The sequence below is a fragment of the Lycium ferocissimum genome, chromosome 1 (assembly GCF_029784015.1).
Source record: "Lycium ferocissimum isolate CSIRO_LF1 chromosome 1, AGI_CSIRO_Lferr_CH_V1, whole genome shotgun sequence".
In the NCBI taxonomy this organism is placed as follows: Eukaryota; Viridiplantae; Streptophyta; class Magnoliopsida; order Solanales; family Solanaceae; genus Lycium; species Lycium ferocissimum.
The window spans coordinates 66,985,699-67,007,778 of record NC_081342.1 but is presented as its reverse complement, the minus strand read 5'-3'; the positions used below and the strand labels follow the sequence as shown (position 1 = coordinate 67,007,778).

Here is a 22,080-nt window from a genome sequence, read left to right as displayed (position 1 = left end):
TATGGACTAATCATGATCGCCATGTCTCACCTTGAAGGAACTAGTATTATGAGGTGAGACTATCAACAATGAGTAATATCAAGAAAATTATGTAATAGGATCATTAGTCTTATTATAGCATCATTTCATAAGTTTAGAATCTCGATGGATAAAATCATCATAATCATCGTCATTATCATAGAACATATCTCATCCCTTTCTCATAGGAAGCTCTTAGAAATCTTTAGCCTTCAACTTTGGGATATGAGGAAGTCATGGAAATATAAAGGAATCATAGTATAGGAGTCATGCCTTTGAAAGAAAGGGGCTAGCCTTACATACCTTTACGTCTCTTTAACTTTATCGACTAAACTTTTTCCCTCCAAGCTCACGATTCTACATTCAAGAGATTTCGTACTAAAATTAGATAATTGGAAGCATACTTGAGTCTAAACTAAAATGACTAAGAGCTAACGAAAATTGAGCAAAGATTTCCTTTGTTCTAACCACTTCTTCCATATGATAAACAACTCCTAAATATCGATAGCAACAATTCCATAATCAAAAGATTATATTCAAATTATACTCAATTCCATCCCAAAACTTCTTTTCATAAATAATCCATAACAACAAATTCAATACAACCCCTTGTACTCTTGTATACAACACTTTCTCAACATCATTACTACCCCTCATAACAAGACCGTACTCATAATATGCTAACAATTATAGCTCAAGTTACTTTACACTCAAAATATCATCAATATTCATTTTTGAACTTTTTCCCATAACTCTTTCCACTTTTAAGACCTGCTAAGCCTTCACATCCACTTAACACAAGAGATGAGATGAAGAACATACCTTGTGTTTGAAGAATTTCAACTCACACAAATACTTAATCCCCACAACTCCAAGTGAAAGCAAGAACACCCAACTTCCATAAATTAAACAAGGTTTTCAAGGTTGATCTTCTCTTGATTTGATTTGGAATGATTTGGTGTGTTTATGGGTGTTAAGGGGGAGCTTAGAGAGAAATTAAGGTTTGATTTTGGGTGAAAAATGAGGCCCAAGTCGTGGAAATGGGTATATAAAAGTTGGGGAAAAAATTCCACCGCCCCAATTTCTGGAAATCTCGAGAATAGTACGTGTTGCTGTTCATCACGTACTTTGAAGTACGTGATGAACAGTATCACGTACTTTGGGGGGCAAAAATTTTAAGTTCTGGAAATTTTTAGCAAAATACGCCCAAAAAGTATGGGCCGTATTTTCCTCCGTACTTCACAGAAATACGATCTGTCAGTTGCATTGGAAAGAAGACTCGCTGAACTTCAATTTACATAGGTTATGGGTTCCGTATTTCCTTCTATTCTAGGAGATATTCCCCTGACAAGTTGGACCAAAATTTCCGTCAAAAAATTTTTGCCAAGTTTTTTTAAATTTTCAACGAACCTATTTTCTTCGATTCGCTTGATCCCGAAACCTTTAAATACTTGTCTAACACTTATTAAAAGTCTTCCTTGACCTTATGCACAAGGGTTCATTTCTATTTGTATGTCAGGAAATTAAATATGGCATAATTTTTTGTGATGGCAAAGTCATGAACAAAAGATGGATGTGTCATGGAAAAAATTGGTACATCACGACTTTTGGTCCCGTTAGGGTCAATTCTAAAATAAGTTAAAAATGGAGATATTGGACCGTAACGAAAAGCAAAAGCCTCTTCAGTGTTTGGATCAATTTTGGGATGTGCTGTCATATTCATAAAAAGATTTCCATCAAAATCATGGCGACCAGTTGTTATGATATCACCGTTTGGGGCTAATTTTATACCATAAGGAAGATCAGATTCACAAAGAGCAAATAAATTGCCTCCAAATAGAGCCAAGCTAGTATTTGCAAGGCCAATACCATTGCTTGGATCGAATTGACCAAATTTTGTCCTAGCTATAGACACTGCTCCACGAGTCACAGAGGAAATACGGCTATTAAAGTCGGAGAAGAGATTAGGAATGATTGAAAACCCCGCTTCTTTTTCTACCAACTACTTGTAAGTTTGAACATAATGGCTACAAAATATTGCTTTTCCTTGAGAAATTCTAGTAGAGTGAAGCATTCCATCACCATCAAAGAGATGAAAAGGTCCACGATGAAGATACTGCGGATTTGGCCCATTTCTAATGTAAGCGCCGTCGAGACACGGTGGAAGTTTTCCTTTTACCACCTCGCATTCTGTCGGAGGAAGTTCGTCCACAGGAGCAAAGTTGTCAGCGAGAACACATTTTGGATCATTGGAAGGATGATGAAGAGGATTAATGAAAGTATCGATGAAAGCGTCACATGCATTCAAGATAACTTCGATAAATGAAGGTTCTAATAAGGGTTTTCTTGGGGGTTTATCATGTTGTTTAGATGATGGACTTTTTGCTGTGGCTTTTGGAGATCTATATGAAGATGTTTTAGGGTTTACTGATGAAAAAGAAGATGTCCGATTAGGAGAGTGAAGAGTTTTGGGGTGTGGTAATAATGTGGAAGTGAAGGAAAAAGTGAAAGCATTCATAGCTTGTATTCTCTTAAGAAGATCAAAGAATATTAGTTCGCAGTAGAGAGAAAGACAAGGCAAGAAAAAAGAGCGAACTTAAGAGTAGCAGTCTATTACGTTTTTTCGGACTTGCTTGATAAAGGAAATTAAGTTGCATGATACTAGGCCATGGGGGGGGGGGGGGGGGGGTTAATTTATAGGACGAGGTTAAGATGAAAGGAAAGAGACTATTCATCCAGACACCGAACCTGGGGAACAATTATTTGATAAATTGTATCTGACCAAATATATTTAGGTGACAGATTAATGTTGTTGTCATGATCTTGTGCTTTCATTAAGCATATAACACACAACATAGCCATCAATCTGCTAAATTGTTAGGCTCCTTTGCCACAAAGAAGACTCACTACTGGCCAAATAATCTAGCGGCGACTATGCAATCACGTTGATCAATTTCTGATATGGATGTCCAATTTTACCAAACCTACTGCCTTTGGAAAAGTGTTTCCAATAGTGCCTTAATAAGGAAAAAATTACAGCTAGTATGTATATCATCCAAAAAAAAACAAGAAGGTTGGAATATTGGCATATAACAATATTATAGGCGGAATATATCAATACGCCCTTGAACTTGTTCGTAAATTTCATTTAGACACTCGAACTATAGCATGTTCCGGTTGAGCACCTGAAGAGATGATAAAGTTGCTCCTGTTAGACACTTTCAGCTCAAAATTTTAAAAAACCTTTGCGCCTGTTTTCAAGTGCTCATTACATAAATAAATTAACCACTTAAAATATCTTACTTCTTTTAATTATACGCATTAGCTTCAATAAACCATATAACCTCAGGTTTGTTCCAATTAAGACTGATGTGTATAATTAAAGGATGTTGATATTTTATGTAATTAACTTATCTATATGATGGGCGCTTGAAAATGACTGACGTGTAGAATTGTCTACTCTCATCAAGGCTTGTTTCCTTATCTTTTCACACATCCCCCAAGAGAAAATGGCCTCTTGTGATCAATTACAATTTGAATGATAGAAATGATCTCGTATTTCTCAACCTCCACACCTCCACAGACAAGAAAGGCAAAAAAAATCTAGTGCTTGATATTACAAATCATTATAGAGTGACCCCAACGCCATGTAGAGGTAGGGTGATTAACATGCTTTTGGTCTGCTTCATCCATCCCCCATAGTGTTTCCTGTTTTTTTGGATAAAGCAAAGTGTTTACTATAGCCTCTGTGCAAACTTAGAGGGAAATATGAGTAAGAAGATAACTAAACTACGAAAGTGGAGGCGGAGCCAGAATTTAAAGCGTATGGGTAGGAGATTATATCCCTTCTGAGCTACTGAGTTCTAAATTAATAATTTGTACATATTAAATGAATATTTGTATGGCAAGTTTGAACCCAAACTACTGGGTTTTGCCGAACCTGCTCCCTACACTCTAGCTCCGCCCCTGTTCATGAAAGAATGGAGGAGAGGCCCCACATGTTGCAACGTTATCTGATCAAGATCGATGGAACTTCATAGCTATTGATAGAATAGCAATGAATTCAAGAATTCAGATACTCGCATGAACCCACCCCATTCAACCTGCATACTGCATCGTCCAATTCTTGATCCACATTCCAGTATGACACCGTTTCAAGCTCATTGTACAGTCACCGAAATGGGTTTCATCAGTCGTTTTCAAGCTCTTCCGCCTGTAGATGCATCCAAAGTGAACCCATCACCATGGTTTGGCAGCTGACTTGAGCTGGGAAACAACAGCTTGCTCAAATAAACCGTGCCTTGTAATATAAGGTCAACCTTCTGCAACAGAAGATACAGTTGCGTAATCCAACCGAATTCGATTTGGCAAAGGTCTCGCGATGAGACTATCAGTTACCCAACCTGCTACCTCACCGTCACTTTTGACATGATTAAACTCTCTCTCAACATACTCCAAAGACATCTGTAGCCTTCCCCCAGGCCTGCAGTCATTAGCTACACTGCTCGACTTGATTCCTGCATTATTCTCCAACCAGTACAGGTAATTGACATGAAACAATGACTTCAACATATCTTGTGGTGATGAACTTTCTTTCAGTACAATCTGCTCCAACAAGTGCAAATAAACGGAAAAATGTCAGCTAAGTGAATGAGGTCAACCCCACCCCCTATCTCAACAAAGAAAAGGAAAGCAGAAGCGAGAGAGAAAGCCAAGAAATGAATAAGGAAAATTCCCTAGAGAAACAAGCCTGCTAACGATCTAACCATGCTCATCTCACTGATATTTGTCACACTGGAGTAATTATCTTTGCCTGCTAAGTGAATGAAATAATGAATCACTAATTTTCTCTTCATGGAGTTTCTCCCTTATTCACACAGTTCAATATCTCTAAATGACATTTCATTCTGCAAACACTAACTCCAATAATTCACACTTAAGGAGGCCAACCTTAGATCTCAATCACTGTTTTTATGAGATCCACCATACTTCTTGGTGATCAGCTTAAGCCTTAAAGTAGCTACACTGATGCAATTACAGAACAATTGTTGTACTAAGAAGGAAGAGCATGTTAATTCTTGATCTCTTATCATGGCAATTCCCAACTTTGCTTGCTAATACTAGCATAAAATTTTGAATTGCTTTTAACTCAAACGGTAACCATCATAACTCACCAGTGGTGATTGCGATTTGCAAGTCACAAAATGGATTCTGTAGAATCCTCGTATTTACTTTGCACTTCGTAATATATACCAAAAAAGTGTAGGTCAAAGTAGCTGGGTTGCATCTGAATGGAGTTCCAGAACATTAAATATAGTCTCTTAAAGAAACATGGGAAGGGCTATATTATTCTTTCCACTCAAAGCCTAAAACATGTTATGACTAAGTTTAGCTTGTTTGAATACCCCACATTCATAGTGAATGTCCCAGTGGGAGGCGGGTGGGGGAGGTTTAATCTTTCTTTAGTTATAGTAAATACAATCACCCGCTGGAAAGGCCAATATATGATCAACTATTCCAGATAAAAAGAAAGGTTCCTTAAGCAGAACAATCAGAAATTTGAGCTCCAACTCTTTATTCACCATCTTTTATTTATTAACAACAACATACCCAATGTAATCCCACAAGTGGGGTCTGGGGAGGGTAGAGTGTACGCAGACCTTACCCCTACGTTGGTAGTTAGAGAGGCTATTTCCGATAGACCCTCGACTCAAGTAAAGCAGAAATACGTCAATACAAAAACATAAGCAGCAACATCGTCAGGATAGTAAGAAAAATAAAGCAGAAGCGACAACAAGTAGTAATAGAAAACTAAGAATAAGAAATACAAGAATACTAAAATAAAGATGAAGAAAATAATACTGATCCTACTGGAAAGGAAAATAATACTAATCCTACTACTAGCCTTCTACTATAATCCTCGATATCCACACCCTCCTATCTAGGGTCATGTCCTCGGTAAGCTATCTTTTATTTATTCACCATCTTTTATGAAGTTAACACCTATTGAAGATGGTACAACAACAACAACAACAACAACCCACATAATCCCACATCGTAATAGAAAACTAGAAAAGCATAAAAGCATAAACAAGTAAATGCTAAGAAATTCAAAGCACATGTAAAAGCAATAATATAAAATAAAATAATGATGAAGAAAATAATGAAAGCTGATAGCATAAATGGAGCATAAGAAATTATATCATAAAGGAAAATACTAATAAGAACGGTAACGGACTATCTACTAGCCTTCTACTATAATTGATCCTCCAAACCCTCCTATCTAAGGTCATGTCCTCGTGAGGGTGCCATGTCGTGTCTAATTACCTCCCCCAATACTTCTTCGCCTACCCCTAGCTCCGCATCTTCTCTCCTACATGCCCAAACCATCTCATTCGCAACTTGTCTTCCACCGAGGCCACCCCCACCTTATCCCGAATATCCTCATTCCTAATCCTGTGAACACATCCATCTCAACATTCTCATCTCGTTTTCATCTTTTGAACAGAGATCTTAACCGCCAAAGACTCTATTGAAGATGGTAGTCCAAATAAAATCTTTAGCTGGAATTTAGAGGTTAGTCTAAACAAGTGATGTCTCAACAATGAAAATAATGAGTAGTTTCTAAAAGAAACAAAGAGGGGAAGGGGGAGCGCCTGAACGGAGTGCAGCAAACTAAGAGTGAGGGTAATAACAAACAAGCAAAATGAAGATTTACTTACACAAAATCTTCCTTCATGCTCAGTCAAAATGTAACCTTCATTCTTGTACAGTTCAAACAGAGAAAGGGCATCTTCTCGACTTGTAGCAACATCAGAAAGTTTAGAACCCAGCTGCAACCGTCGCACAATCCCAGAAGCTGCTTGCTTAGCATGGTCAGTAAGTACTTCCGTTTGTGTCTGAAAAGATTACAATAATCAGAGAATATAGTCTATTTTCACAATTGGCAAGTCAAAGCCAAATTATATCTTTTTAACCGGAAGCTGGCATCAACAGAGAAATTTCTCGCATTCCCAACAAGGAACAAGAGTTATAGTCTATTTAGGGCCATCCCTAGTCACTAGGTCATCCTTGGTACTCATAATCACTCAAGATTATGCCTATCTTGCGTGTTGTACGTTACCATTATTATTATTATTTTTATCCTTTTGTGTTGGAATAGACATATTTTTCCTTAGTTTCTTCTACTAGTTTATTGTTTTCCTACTGTTATTTGATGTAAATAGTTGCACATGAAAACATCTCATTTATCATTATAACTTGCTAACGTTGTCTTTCTGAGGATATATCCATCTTTTCTATTCCTCCTATCAACTTATAGAATGATATAAAGAGTATGCCTACCTCCCCTGCGCCCCCCCCCCCCCCCCAACCCCGTCCCCATGGAGAATAATACATTTTACTGCTTAAATGTAGACGTTAACACGCACACAGAAGAACTAATTACAGCTTCTGAAATTTGCATAGATAGAGGGAAAATATCTTATGAAACTAGTAAAAGTGAAAGCAAACTCACTTCATATGCTGCCTTTAGATTTAAAATAGCAGCGGGAAAAAGGGGCTCCTCATCATTGACCTCTTTAACAGAAGGAACTAGACCACTGAGCAGATATTCACTGAAGACTAGACCTATCAAAAAAAATAGACGCTAAGTAAGATAAATTAGAGCAACAAAAATTCGACTGGATAGTATACCTTGCTAAAACATCAACGACCTGTAAATTTCATTCTTTCTTTCTTTTTAGCAAAACTGCAAATCTATTCATTCTTAAGTTAAAGTCACAGAATTCTTGAAAATTTCATTAACCTGTTGACATATAGTTATAAATATGTTGTTCTTCAGCCGTTTTAACCTCCAGCTGCACTCCCTCCCCCCCCCCCCCCCCGAAGCAAGTCTATAAAAGTGCAAAAGCATCTGAACAACACAAGTAACTCAGTTTTATCTTATTTTTCCTCTGGTTACTAGATTTATCTTCTTTTCGAGGTCGAGCATTTCAGGTTCCGAAAACTGGATAGGTTTCTTTGATGTACTATAGCTATTAGCATCTAAGTACACATGCTTACAATGGACACTTTTCCAGCAGTTAATAATAAAGTCAATATATATAATCCTTATCCAATTGTCATGATAATGTGATATATGCTGCAAGGTACATGTCATAAAAGCTATAAATGCATATGCACATGTTCCACAACTAATCACTTTTTTTTTTTTTGGATCAGGTAAATGTATTTCATTTATAAACATGGCCACAAAAAAGGCCCATATACAAAGGGTAAACCAAAAAGTAAAGAATCTAAAAAAGAAGATGATTCTCTACAAAATCCAACCATTTCTCTATACAACAAGGGACTTTATGGTGCAACAAAAGAAAATAAGTGACCGGAGGCTACTCCTCAATTGAGTAAACCTCGACTCAACCCCATCAAAAGCTCTTTTGTTTCTCTCTATCTCCAAACAACCCACGTCATCGCAAGGGGAACCATGTTCTAAGCTCTACGCCTTCTCCTTTTCCTGCTCTTCCAACAAAACATCATTCAGGACAGAAACTTACAACTAAAGCTGAGATGTACTTTCCAACAGTAAAAGTGATCGTCTTATAGGTCATCTCGTGAACACTCATCCTATCAATAGAAACAAGAAGAATAGGCCACTCTCATGTAAAAGAATCCACCGAAATCAGATTAACACACAAAATATAGAATACAAAGAATCATTTCATGTGCTTTTCAAATTAATTGCTTTATCTAAGAAATAAGAACGCAAAAGAAGATTAGTAAGTACTTGCACGATAAGGATTTAAAGTCCTTAGTTGAATGGACTGATATGACTTCAGATTACAGAACATGTGGATCCAAGTTACCACTCCAAAAGAAGCAAGAGCAAGAGACGTAGAAGAGCGGGTGCAGTTAGCCAGTGCAATGCCAAGCATTATTCCAATAGCTTTGCTCACCATTCCTTGAGCTTCACCCTTTGCAATCACCTGTTATTAGTAATTGATTCAGAATAGAAATATTTTTCTTCCAGTAACACCTCACAAGGCATATGCACAAATATACGAGTGGTTCTTGTAGGTAATCAACAGACAGGCAGGAACATTGGAAGTTTCATGTCCCCACCATATTTTGACAACCAAAGTCAGTATATAGAAGTGAAGAAATTACCTCAGCGAAGTTCCTCTGAGCAGCAAAACCCGCATAGAAGCAGCTCCTTGTAGCAGCCTGTAAGACAAAAGATTTTTGCTTATCATTGTTTACTGTATGAACCTTAATCTCCTTTTTTCTTTTTCTTTTTCTTTCTTGTTTTCCATCGGTGATGAGGGAGGGGAGATTGTGTGTGGCGGCATAACATCTAATTCTTCTCTATCGTGAAGATAAAATTTACATAAATTTAATGAAACACCTAACGGCAAGTTGCAGCACATCTTTGAGACATGATACCAGCAATATAGTGCATTTGCTATAAAAACATGCAGATCAGAACCTTGCCCTTATTTAATCATGATCAGATTCACACTTGGCTTCAAAAACATTACCTGGATTAAGGAAGCAGCTGATCTCCCTGCGCCAGCAACAGCTCCAATAGGAACAAACAGATGCGGGAAGGCAGGGGTCAAAATCTCCAGCCCATAAGCAGCATTCTCCAAAAGGTCTGCAAACAGCCTCCAGCTCTTAGGATTGACATCAAAATGCCTGCCATAATTCGACAAAAGAATCTTGCTAAGATATCCAATTCCATCCTTAAGCACCCAATTAACAGCAGCAGCAGTAGGAATAGCCCCTTTCCCTAATCCAACAGCATAAAGCAAGGCCTACACATAACAAAGTATGAAAATAAATCAGCATTTTTCACTCCTATGATTTTCTTCTAAAGATGATTCAAGACCACAAAGGTGAAACAGAAAAAAACAAACAAAAGCATATATATAATCTATTAAACTTTCATCCGGAAGAGGATGACTGAGTGGCAGAGGAAATAGGAGCAACAACTTGGAGATCTCATATTCGAATCTCAGCTACAAGACTCATGTGAGCCTAATCTTTGCATGTAGCATGCAATGGCCTACTCAGTAGATTAATCAAGGTGCACATAAGCTAGCTCGAAAAACGTCTTTGGAAAAAGAAAAAAAAAAAGAATCCATTGGACTTCCACTTTACCCAACCACTAGGCTATACTCAACTTCACCTCATCCCAAAACAGTTAGCCATGAGTTAGAGAAATCATATCTTGTTCATCCACTTGGATTCAATTTTCATAGCAATTATAATGTTAGTACAATATTATTAGGCTAGCTGAACCTATTTCAGTCTTAAAATAGATTATGCGTTAACTCAGATTTTGTTGATTTAGATAACCACAAAAGAAGAAGAAAACTATATGCATATCAAGACTTTGTTGCGCTTCTAATCTCTTCTCGACAAGAGCCTCTAACTCCGCGAGACTCGTTCCCTTCTTCAATGAGCGCTGCTCGAATAGCAAGTAGCAAAGAAGGTATCTGGCGTTCAAGTGGTGTAACTGCTTCATCTCCATAAACAAGTGAGCATGGGGTTGTTTGCGGTGATTTACCCTATACGCCCATAGAGCTTCTTCTATTCATTCATGCTTATCGTGTTTGGACCTGGAAACAACTTTCTTCAGCAAATTACACAGAGAGGGTGTTTCGATTGGCTTTTAAAAAGTAACTTATAAGCTAAAAGCCATAAGTTGGTAATACCCAACTTTTGGCTTTTGGCTTATTTTTGTACTTTTTATGCCTAAAAGTAAGTGCTTTTAAGCACTTTTTATCATTGCCAAACACCACAAAAACTAGAAAAGTGCTTAAAAGCCAATAAGCACTTAAAATAAGCCAATCCAAACACCCTCAGAGTCTTATTGAATGCTTCAGCTAGACCATTGGCGGCATAATGTTGGGTGTGCGAATAAAGTACCACATTGGTAGCTGAAAAGAAAAAAGAGCTACTTATAAGGTGTTGGATACTCTTAATGATGTGAGGCCTTTTGGGAAAAATCGTGCGGGCTTGGCCCAAAGCGGACAATATCACATCATGTTAAGAGTATCTTTGGACCGTTTTAGCCCAACAACTGGTATCAGAGCCAATGGTTTGGCAGGACGAGTATGAAGATGGCAGAGTGCAGCATGGGGCCCGGCTTAGTGCCTTTGCCCGTCTATGGGCCGGTTTACGACCTTTACCCATAGCTTTGAAGACGCATACACAGCCTTTGGGTTCGGTGACTGTAAACACTTTGACGATGTGGGTGACACACAGACATGTTGAATCTCTGACCCGTGAATTATGGTAATGAGGCACGTGGAACTTAGTTCGAGGGGGAGATTGTTGGGTGTGCGAACAAAGTATCACATTGGTAGCTAAAAAGAAAAAAGAGCTACTTATAAGGTGTTGGATACTCTTAATGATATGAGGCCTTTTGGGGAAAACCGTGCAGGCTTAGCGCCAAGCGGATAATATCACATTATGTTAAGAGTATCTTTGGACCGTTTAGCTCAACGCAGAATAGTACATATTTATTCAAGGAATTAACCCACAGTATTTAATTGGACTAATATATCTTGAATGTAATATAGTACAACTTAATTTAAGGATTTAATCCAATAAATTTTAAACGCTTAACGGGCCATTTGGTAGCTAGTTAGAGTTATGCAGTCAATGCAGGGATTAGTTATGAGGAAATCTATGTATTATCTTGTCCAGGAATTAGTTATGCAGGGTCTAGTTATTCATGTATTAGTTAATCCATCTTCTATCCCGCATAAAATAAGGAGTACGTAGATTTCCTCGTAACTTATACATATATTAATTATGCGGGTTTCTAAATTGCAAACCAAACACCATATTAATTTTATACATGAATAACTTACCTCCTAACCAATGTTGTCAAAGGCGCGCTTAAGACCTAAAGCGAGGCTCAAAACATGTTGAGCACTTCGCCTCGCTTTATGTGCGCTTCAGTGTCATCATCAAGTCTCTAAGACATACTCTTCTTTGCCAATGATCCTCTCTTGAAGAGGTGACACTAGATAATTGATATTTCACTTTATCGTAATGCTTTTACAATTTCTTTGTCCATACATTTCTTATTCATGCTTATTATTATTAGTCTTGGACCAAACATATATATATTGTATTTTTGCCACATTGCGCCCTTTTTCATTAAAGCCCGCGCTTAATTTACGCTTAAAGCCCCAACTGCCTTAGAGCTTTTTTGCGCTTTTCGCTTTTCATAACACTGCTCCTAACCAGCTACCAAACATAGGATTACTTACACAAGATTTAATACAGGAATAACTTACCTCCTAACTAGCTACCAAACGACCCCTTACAACATGGATTCCAAATTTCTCATTTCACAAGAAAATCAACACAAAATTAGTAATACCTGAGTAGCAAGAACACCACTAATTTGTGCAGCAACACCTTGAACCCCTCTCCAAAGTGCATACTCCAAATAATCACTCGTAACACTCTCCGGAAACCCCTCGGGAAGCAACAAATTCATTGACAACTCCTTACATTGCATCCACAAATTCGAAACAAAACTACTACCCGATCTCGATTCCAACAATAAATCGTACCACATTGCCTTTGATTGTACAAATTCATCCTTTGTATAATCAGGTATGAGTTCAAACTTCTTTCCTCCTCTAATTTCATACACAATTTCCTCTCCATTATTATTAGTTTGTGCTTGTACAAATGAAGCTAATAGTAAGGAACATGTAATTGATGAAGTAACTGATACAAAGAATAATAATAAAGGTTTACATGACAACATAGAATCAATAAAACTATCTTCATTATTACGAGTAAAAGGAAGGAAGAGGAGAAGTGATTTTCGCTTATCAAAATTGAAGAAATTGCTCCACCAATCACCGTCATTGTTGTCGCCGTTTCCGCCGTTACTTCCGCCGTTATTTCCGCCGTTACCGTTGTTGTTATCTAGGCAGGCGGAAAGTCGAAGAAGAGACTGCCTATGGAGTTTAAGTGGAGTAAAAGCGGTGGTGAGAGGGAAGAAGGCGGTGGTTGGAGGAGGAAGAAGAAGGGGAAACGGCGGTGAAGTGAAACGGTGGGGAAGAGAGAGAGCGTGGGAGCTCATGACTAGTAGTAGTGAGAATTCCTGAGGGAGGGGTTGTTGGGTCTCTTGGAATTCGTTTTCGAGCGGTTTGGTTTTCTTCTTCTTCTTCTATTTTACGTGATGACATCATTTTGACTTTTTGAGAGTCAAATTTATTAACTTTGACCATAAAAACACTCCTCAACTTCAATTTAGGGGCGTGTAAAAATCATTTAATCGATAAAACGAATCAATAAAAACGTTATTGGTTTATTGATATCGGGTTATTTGTAAACGGTTTTGTAAATTTTTTTATTAGGTTACCGGTTTGATTTTCCGATTTTAAGAATTTAGTTAATGATTAAACCGATAACTCAATAAGCTTATATTAAAATTACATTTTTATCCCTAATTATATATTAGTTGCTTTACATTTTAATTTTTAAATACAAACTTGCTTATTTCTAAATTAATTACTTACCGCAGGCACACTTATTCTAATGAATTAATATTCTCTCAATTCTCAGTTCTTATATGAACCAACGCTTGCAATTCCTCTCTCCCTCACTTCTCAAACGAAACTAGGGCTTGCGAGTTCTCTCAGTTTTGGATCTTTGAAGTTGCTGGCTTGGTGCTAATGCAGCTTACTGCTTTCTTTTGCATTTTATAATTTGTCTTGCTGGTGGTGTTTTCCTTATGAATAAATTGGTCTTGTTTATGAAGAAATGAACTAAGATGAGCTAAGAACTACCCAATTTTTGTTTTTAAAAGATTGCTACAGTGTATTTTATAGTTTTTGTCTTGTAATTTGTGTAGACTTTATGCATGAAACCAGTGTGTATATGAACAAATGAAAACCAGAGAAAGCAAAAAAAAAAAAAATAGCGGAGCATTTTCTTATTAGTTAAACCGAAAACCGATAACGAATATCTAATCAGTTTGGTTTTGGTTTGACGTATTTACAAACCAAAAACCAATAAACCGAAACCGACCAATAAGCAGCCCTATCTGAACTATCACTTTTTCACGAGTTTCATCTAAACTATCAATTTTTTCATTTTCCTAAACGATCACCATTCACCATTATGTATTCAAAACACATCTAGTTGAATAATTTATGTAGGAAAAGAGAACAACTTGTACACACAGTGTGAAACGCATGAAAAAATGATAGTTGAGATGTGTTATGACTATTAACTCATTTCAAAACTACATAAGAAGTACTATAAGTCACAATAGTTAAAAATACTTTAAATAATTAAAAATATAAAATTTGCAATTGCATAACTCGTTATACTCTCGAAATATACGGAGGGAACCACATAAATTGAAATGGATGGAGTACATTATTAGTGTAGTTTAGTAAATTAGTTGTTATCATTGTTTACTAGATTAGCAATGAGTACAAATTACGTACACTATATCAGTGTTAAAAAATTACACTTCAGGTCACTCAAAGATTTCAACATCTAAGTCTCCTAAAAATATGAAATTCGTAATCACAAAAATAAGACAGATTACCTATTATAATAAAGGGAAAACGGTTCAAAACACACTTCAACTTTGGCTGAAATTGCTATAACACATTTCAACTTTGCGGGGGTCCTATGACCCCCTTAAACTACTTTAAAGTGGAATTATTAGCTCCCTAGGTGTTGAGGTGGCAAAGAGATTCTATTTCACTGTCTCAAAGAGAGTGAGAGAAGAAACGAAAATGTTTAAAATTTATTTTATAAGCAGTTTTAGAAATATCTATTTTCTTTTTCTTATTTTCATTTTCCTTTTCATTATGTTTCTCTTCATCCCCTTTGTTGGGTTTCTAAACCACCATTAACGTATGAAGCATTGATGCTCTTCACCAAGTTTGCTTTCAAGGAAACTCAATCTATGGCTTTTCAACAGATTAATCACCATTGGATAATCGAAATACTGTCGAGTACCTCCATCTTTCTCTTCAACGCCGGCAACCCATTTGTTTCTTTGATTTCATCTCTTCTCTTTGCCCTCAAAACCCAAAAGATAAAATCAAATAAAATTCGGAGTCCCTAATCTTTATTCATCGGGATGATTGCCGGAAATGTGAATTTGATTTTTCGGATGATTTGGATTTTCTATTGATTTGAATTTCTCAATGAAGTTTCTGCTAATTTAGTCTAAAAGAAAGTTTTGAGATGTTTTTGTTGGATTTTAATGTGAGATCCTCTACGTAGTAAAGGTCTAAATTGAGAGGTTGAGTGTTAATGGTGGAAGAAGGTATAGAAAGAGTAGAGAAATAAAGAAGAAGTAGGGAAAATCCTGAAGAAAATAAAAATAAATGGTAAAAACAGGCGCGTGTATTCCATCCCTGGACATAAATTTGGTTTTGGCTTTTTAAGGAGGTAATTGTTGGCACCTAATTTTTGGCCTCCCATAATTTTTTTTAAATACTCGGAGTCCTTGGAGAATAAGTAAAATCAGTTGCCCACCCTAAAAGGTCTAGGTGATTTTTATGAAAATTATTTGGGATAATATTTCACCCCTTTAAATTGATAAAGAGAATTTTCAAGTTATTTTAAATTTTTTGGAAATTAATTGAGGTTTTATGACATTTAGTGAATATTTTTGGAATTAATCAAGGGCAAAAAACATTTTGAATGATTATTTAATTAATTGACTAAATCAAAGAAAATTAGAGTAATGGGTGATTTATTCTCTTTATTGTCCAAGGCAATTTAAGTAATTAAAAGAATTGACCATTTTTACCCCTCAAACCTTGATTCTGTGTGTTTGCGTAGTTGTTTAATTAATAAATTATCTGGTTAATTAATTTGGTAAATTATTGGGACCATTATCTGCAAAATGATTTTTAACAAGTCATGTTTTAAAATTAATTAAGTCCTAATAGGCTAATAATTGGTTTTTATTTTTATTATTTATGTATAGACCATGTATACACACACACACACACACACACGCACATATATATATATATATATATATATATATATATATATATGTGTGTGTGTGTGTGTGTGTGTGTGTGTGTGTGTATGTGTGTGTGTGTGTATATATATATATGTGTGTGTGTGTGTGTGTGTGTATGTGTATATATGTGTGTGTGTATATATATACATACATATATATAATATTGTGTTTTTTTTTTTAAGGGACCGAGCCCGTGTCACCTAATCGCCTGCCCCGAAGGCGGAGTAAATAATACTCCCCGCCTCATATCAAACGACCCCTAAGGGGTCATTCCCTTTCTCTCAAGGCCAGGGTTTAAAACCCTAGCCCTATCCCTCCCCCATCCTTAGTTGTCCCATCGCCACTTGATGCGTGAACAAGGTTCGGCGTGGAGGAAAGGACGGAGCATTTATTGCTCCCATCCTCCTTCACGCCTCCTCTTCCACAAAATCTAGCCAAACAGCCCCTAAAGGTACAAATTCGCCCCTTTCTTTATATTTTCCGTCGTTTACATTAGTGTTGAAGTGATTTGAGCCATTGATTTCATTTTTACTTTAAATCCGGGCCGTGTGTTGAAGTTTTAGGTGAAGACTTGTGTAAATCTACAAGTCCCACATCGGTTTTTTGAGTTCTAAGATGAGTTATGGGGTTCTCATTTGTTCAAAAAGAAAAAGGGGCTGGAACTAAGAAAGGCTTGAAATTACGATTTTTTCAAGTTCAAAGTTCCATCAGTCATATTTTTAAGCTTTAGCCGAAAGATTTAAGTTTTTCCTTAGTTCTAAAAGTTTGCTATATTTTATTTGGTTGCGATATTGGTGGCCGAGTCTGGCATTGGAAGCATAGAAAGCATCCAAGTCCATCGCTTGCCTCGGTTGCACTCACAAAAGGTGCTTTTGAGTTTATTGCTTTCCATTTAGATTTATGTCTATATTAGTGTAATTTCATTTGATTAAGTGTATTATGTATGGTTTAGAATGTAATTTAAGCTATGTGTTTGTTCGATGTGTGTATAATGAGTCTTGTGTTTTAAATTGGGATTAAGGGGGTCTATTATGTATTATTCTTAGCTTAGTTCTATGTGTTCCATGTGAAAGTGCTTGGTTTAGGGGTTGGCTTAAGGTTATAGGACCTTTGAGTGATTTATTTGACTTAAATTCTTGGCTGTGTCCATTTAGAAGTGTGTTTGGTTTGAAGGTTAATTAAAAAAAAAAAGGTTAAAGGCCTATTAAAGTGATGTGTTTGATGCTGAGTAATCTATTTGATAGTGTGTTTGTTTTTGGAGATTGTATAAAGGTTGAAGACTTGTTATGTAGGGACTTAGTCTGATCATATTTGTCCTACTTAATCATGTGTTTGTTTGGAAAGTTGAAGGTTTGATATGTATTGGACCTAGTCTGATCCTGTTTGTCCTACTTAATCATGTGTTTGGTTTGAAGATTGAGGGTCTGCTGTGTGCTCTATAGTATTCTATTTGTTCTACTTGATAATGTGTTAGCCTTAAGGGTGTCTAATGGCCGCAGGTGGATTAAGTAAGATACTGTCTTGATTCTTGTTTGTTCCATTTAGTAATATATTTAGCTTGAAAGGATGGCCTGATGCTTTAAAACTTGGTATTTTATATCACATTTAGTAACATGTTGAGATAGAGACTTTAAATAATGGTTATGGGGGGAAGGGATTAGAACTTGATCAAAAGTATTCACTTGGCTTGCATTTGTCTGTTTTGTTTGCTTGTGGTAAGCATTGGAACTTGTTGAACCCACTTCTGAATAGAACCTGTAGGAACTGAAAAATAGGGTAGTCTTGAGGTGGTCTTTGTTTGGTTCAAATGGTCAATCATTTAGTTAAGTAGGTTTGTTAAAGGGGATAATGGTCATGTTTTCTTTAACCTAGTAATGAGATGTATTCATTCTGAAAGTGGCATTAAAAGAAAAGAGCTTAAGGATTAGTAGCTTGACAAGAAATAGATGTGTATGTGTAAGTTTATTTTGGTCCACCATGTATAGAAATGTCCATGAATGTGTTGTGTGTAGAAAAAACTTGTGTTTGGGGATTGATCACCTAAGTTATGATAATTATGAAAGTAAGAGATAAAAGGAGGAGGGATAAATGGGAACCTTGATATAAGTCTGCTAATTTTGTCTTTGTGTGGCTGTTTTGGATGCTTTGATTTCCCTTTTGATGTTGTGAATTGAGTTCTTTAAAGGAGTAAGAATAAGGCTAAGAAAGGGTTGAGGATAATGTCTCAGAATTTGGCTAAGGCAAGAGTAATGGTGATTGGAGTCTGTTGATGTTTTCTCTGTGAATTGATCCTGATGGAAAAAAATTATGTGTTTCTTTTAGAATGCAATGTGGTTAAGAGCAAAGATCCTTTCATGATTATAATCTTGGTCTGAAGTTGCTTATGAACATTAGCTTGCTATTGTTGTTACATGTTTATGGTGGGTCTGTTCCTGGTTCATCATGTTTGAAACTTGGCAACAAAAGTCTTTAAAAGTTGGGCATAGTGTCATGAGTCAACTATGGAAGTTGTGATAGAGTTAGGTTGTTTGGACCTCGCTATAGACCTTTGTGTTGTCGTTTTGGAAAATTAAGATGGTATGGGATGGGGGGAAGAGTTTTAAGAGAGGGAAAGGTGAGCCTGGGCATGAATCGAGATAGTGACCAAATCTGAGCCCAAGATCCCTTTTTTGTTGAGAATAGGAGACTCGGGGAAAAGGAGATATCTAAAAAGGGGAGGTAATGACCCCACCCCATCCTGTTTCCCTTTCAAGAGTTTTCTGAGAAAAACTTTTTTATGCCGTTCTTTCATTTTTTGACCTTCTCCTCATGATCCGTGTGTGATCATATGTCTTTTATCCACCTTTTCTTAGCTTGTTTATCCATGACTGGTGTCTGAGAATTTGCCCCTTTGGTTTATTGATTGAAATATGTTTTCTATGTGATGATTGAATCCCCTTGTTTACCAAAACTATGATCATTCCATAAACCTATCTCTTGCTTTCTTTTCCCTTCTTTTTGTTCCTTGAGAAAAGCTTCTGATTAGTCTAAGTATTTGAAAGGTCATTGCTAAGGGTCAAAATTGTTTTAAGACTGTTTTGACTAAGTGCCCATATAACTTGCCCATTGGAAATCTCTTTTATTTAACAAAGATCTTTAAAGCTCATTCATTTGTTAACAAGTAATCCTGATTAGTTAACATGTCTATTACATGCTTGCGTAATAAAGGAAAGGTAAGATTTAAAGGATGCTAGTTTTAAAGATGTGCTCTAAAGTTATAAACACTGTCAAACTCTCTTTTACCTGGAACAAGAAACACTTTGCACGAAGTCTTCATTCAGCGAGTCTACCCTGTGCCTTTTTCGCACCTTTTTAATCTCTAGGTCCTAGTGATTTGCCTATGTGGTTGGTGTCATTCCTTGCTTACCTTGGGCATCAGGCACCCTGTGAGAATGTTGTGCTTGCTTTGTTATTAATTTGGTCATGTGTACCCTTAGGGTTAATTGGGATGAGACTTATGTCATAACTTGAATCTATGAAGAATGTAGACCTATCTGGGATGAGGCTGGGAAGCCAAGGGAGCCTGAATAGTCTGTATTGATTGAACCTGATCCTACCATCACTTGAATTAGTTTAGTTGCCCTATTTTTTTAAGAAATGGCACTGACCTTAGTATAAATGGATAGGTCTGTTTGGTTTGAGCATGTGCACTTGGAACCCTTTTATATTAAGTTCTAGGCTAGATAACCTTGAAAGATACAACCTCCATGTGATCATAGAGAAGGCTGGAAATGAACCAAAGCCACATGACCTAAGAAAGGCCTTTTAAAGGGGTCTTGGGGAAAGGAGAAGAGGAAAGCCAGGCCCAGCCTGGTTCACAACAGTCTCCTTCAAATAAGAGGTCATATGGCACTTCTGTGGTTTATGGGGGCTGATGCTCATTGCCAAGAATTCTAGAAACCACCTAGATTCTGCCCACTAGGCTTAGTGAGGCCCCCCTCCCCAACTTAGAGTTAGCATTGAACTAGTAGGATTGATTTTGGCTTTGACCAAATGAAGAATAATTGTGCACATGAGTTTGAAATAGAAACAAGATGGAAGGTTAGGTAAAAGTGCAAATTTGGCTTGCTCTTTTTCCTTTATCTTGTTTTATTTACTTGTCCTTGAGAGTACATTAGTTTCCCCTCCAGATTGATTTCAGGCCTGGTGCATAAGGCTCAGCCATGGGAGGACCCCAGTCCTACCTCCCCCCCCCCCCTCCCCCTTCCCTGCCATAGCTATATCCTTGTTTGATTCTATGTGCTCTTCTCATTGGTAAGAGGCTAAGATGCTCTAGTTCATTTCATGGTGGTATGTTTGGTACTGATTTGCCCCTTTAAGTGTCACAGCTTGTGTGCCCTTTTCATGACTGTGTGACTTTGATTTATCTTCCCAGATCCTTCCATATTTGATATTGCAGCTGTGTTATTTTTCTCTATGACTATGTTGTTTTGCCCTTGTCCCATTTATAAATTTATGAGCTGCAGTTGTGTCACCCTATGACTGTGGGCTTGGTTTTTTTATTTTCTTTGATTCATTTGGTCTGTTTTTGGCCTCTCTCATAAGTGTGTGCATGGTCATATTTTTCTATTACAAGTCCAAGAATTTATATGCTTTGTTTTCTTAAATCGCATTGTATGGTGAATCTGGGCAGCTGTGCAGTGTCTTATCCTGGGATCTGGTTATGTTTTTGTGGTTAAGTTGGTGTGGGACAAGGTAATTTGGGGTGGGGGTCTAGTCTTAGCCTTCCCCGGTGACCAGCCATGCCTGGGGTTCGTGAAACCTTTTGGAACTTGTGCGGCATTAGGAATACGGTGGCAACGACTTACCTTTCCTCCTCATTGCCAAGGACCAGCCAACAGACCTGGTGGTATTCACGTATAAGCCTCGACACAACTGTCTTGCTTCCTTGACTTGTAGAATCTATGATGATATATATGTATATGTTTGATGTATATGGCCTTTTTTCTTAGTATAATCGTGATAGTTGAGTCTGTTTTGACGAATATGTACATGTTTGATGTGTATTGCTTTTTTTTAGTATAGTCATGATAAGTTCAAGAATTATAAACTAACCGGTTTCCCTTTTTCTTGCCTCCCTCACCACATGGCCACTCGGGTCGGGTCAGCCTGCCTATTGGACATCAGGCCCAATAAGGAAAACTCTTTCCTCTGAGATATTGAGTCCGTAAAGATAAAGTAAAAGCTTGGTGCGTAGAAGGCCCAGGCATGGGTGAAAATGGCTGGCTAGGGGCTTGGTACACCCCTAGCCTTTACATCATTTGCTCATTGCCTCTCCTTCGTTTTGTTTTGAGTTTTTTATGTATTTGTAAAACTTGTACAAACTATATTGTAGTGGAATCCTTATTGTGTGAACTAGTAGTCTTAGGACAACGGTACTTATGCCATAGATTGACTCTAAATCCCCAAACCACTTCTTTCAAAAACCCGAATTTAGCGTAACGATTTTTGATAACTTAAAAAAGGGCTAACTAAACTATTTGACACGGTTTTAAATTTTAAACAAGAAGCGAAAAGAGTATTTGAAAGTCATAAGTATTGCAAATGTGTTTAAGAAAAACGGATGGATTTTCAAAACCAAAAATTTTTCTAAAACTAAAGATAAAGTGTTTTCACAAACCAACTTGGCATAACTTGGGGCTAAACCCCACTGATTTTAGCAAAAAAATTAGATAAGGCCTAAGTTGGCCAAAGCAAAAGGATTTTTCGGGCCAAACTCCATTTACAAAAACAAAAAGGAGAGGATATAAACACTCCTAAAGCCTTTAAACAAACTCATTTGGGCCCAAAATAGGTAGATCTCTTTCAAAATCAAATGTTGGCTATGAAAGTCCAAAACACAAAACCGATTTCATAAATTGTCTTAAACAATGCATTTTCTAAAATAAATACATTCGTATATATATGAGTTCTCGGATAAAGTGTTCCAAACGTGTTATACGGATCGAACCAAATAAAGTATGAGTTAAGCATGGACAAAATTGGAC

The 22,080-nt window shown here is 36.9% G+C and overlaps 1 protein-coding gene and 1 pseudogene across 1 annotated transcript; both read right to left on the bottom strand.

The window, feature by feature from the left end:
- Positions 1-1,522: 1,522 nt before the first annotated feature.
- On the bottom strand, positions 1,523-2,726 carry LOC132066755 (probable carotenoid cleavage dioxygenase 4, chloroplastic; annotated as a pseudogene).
- A 1,107-nt stretch (positions 2,727-3,833) lies between these two features.
- Positions 3,834-13,221, bottom strand: LOC132057850 (protein root UVB sensitive 1, chloroplastic). Its single transcript, XM_059450442.1, has 7 exons — positions 12,416-13,221; positions 9,555-9,830; positions 9,184-9,240; positions 8,804-9,002; positions 7,535-7,647; positions 6,741-6,917; positions 3,834-4,623 (listed from the first exon to the last, which is right to left on the bottom strand). Exons 1-7 carry the CDS (start codon positions 13,130-13,132, stop codon positions 4,333-4,335), a joined length of 1,830 nt encoding a protein of 609 aa, XP_059306425.1. The 5' UTR covers positions 13,133-13,221; the 3' UTR covers positions 3,834-4,332.
- Positions 13,222-22,080: the final 8,859 nt, after the last annotated feature.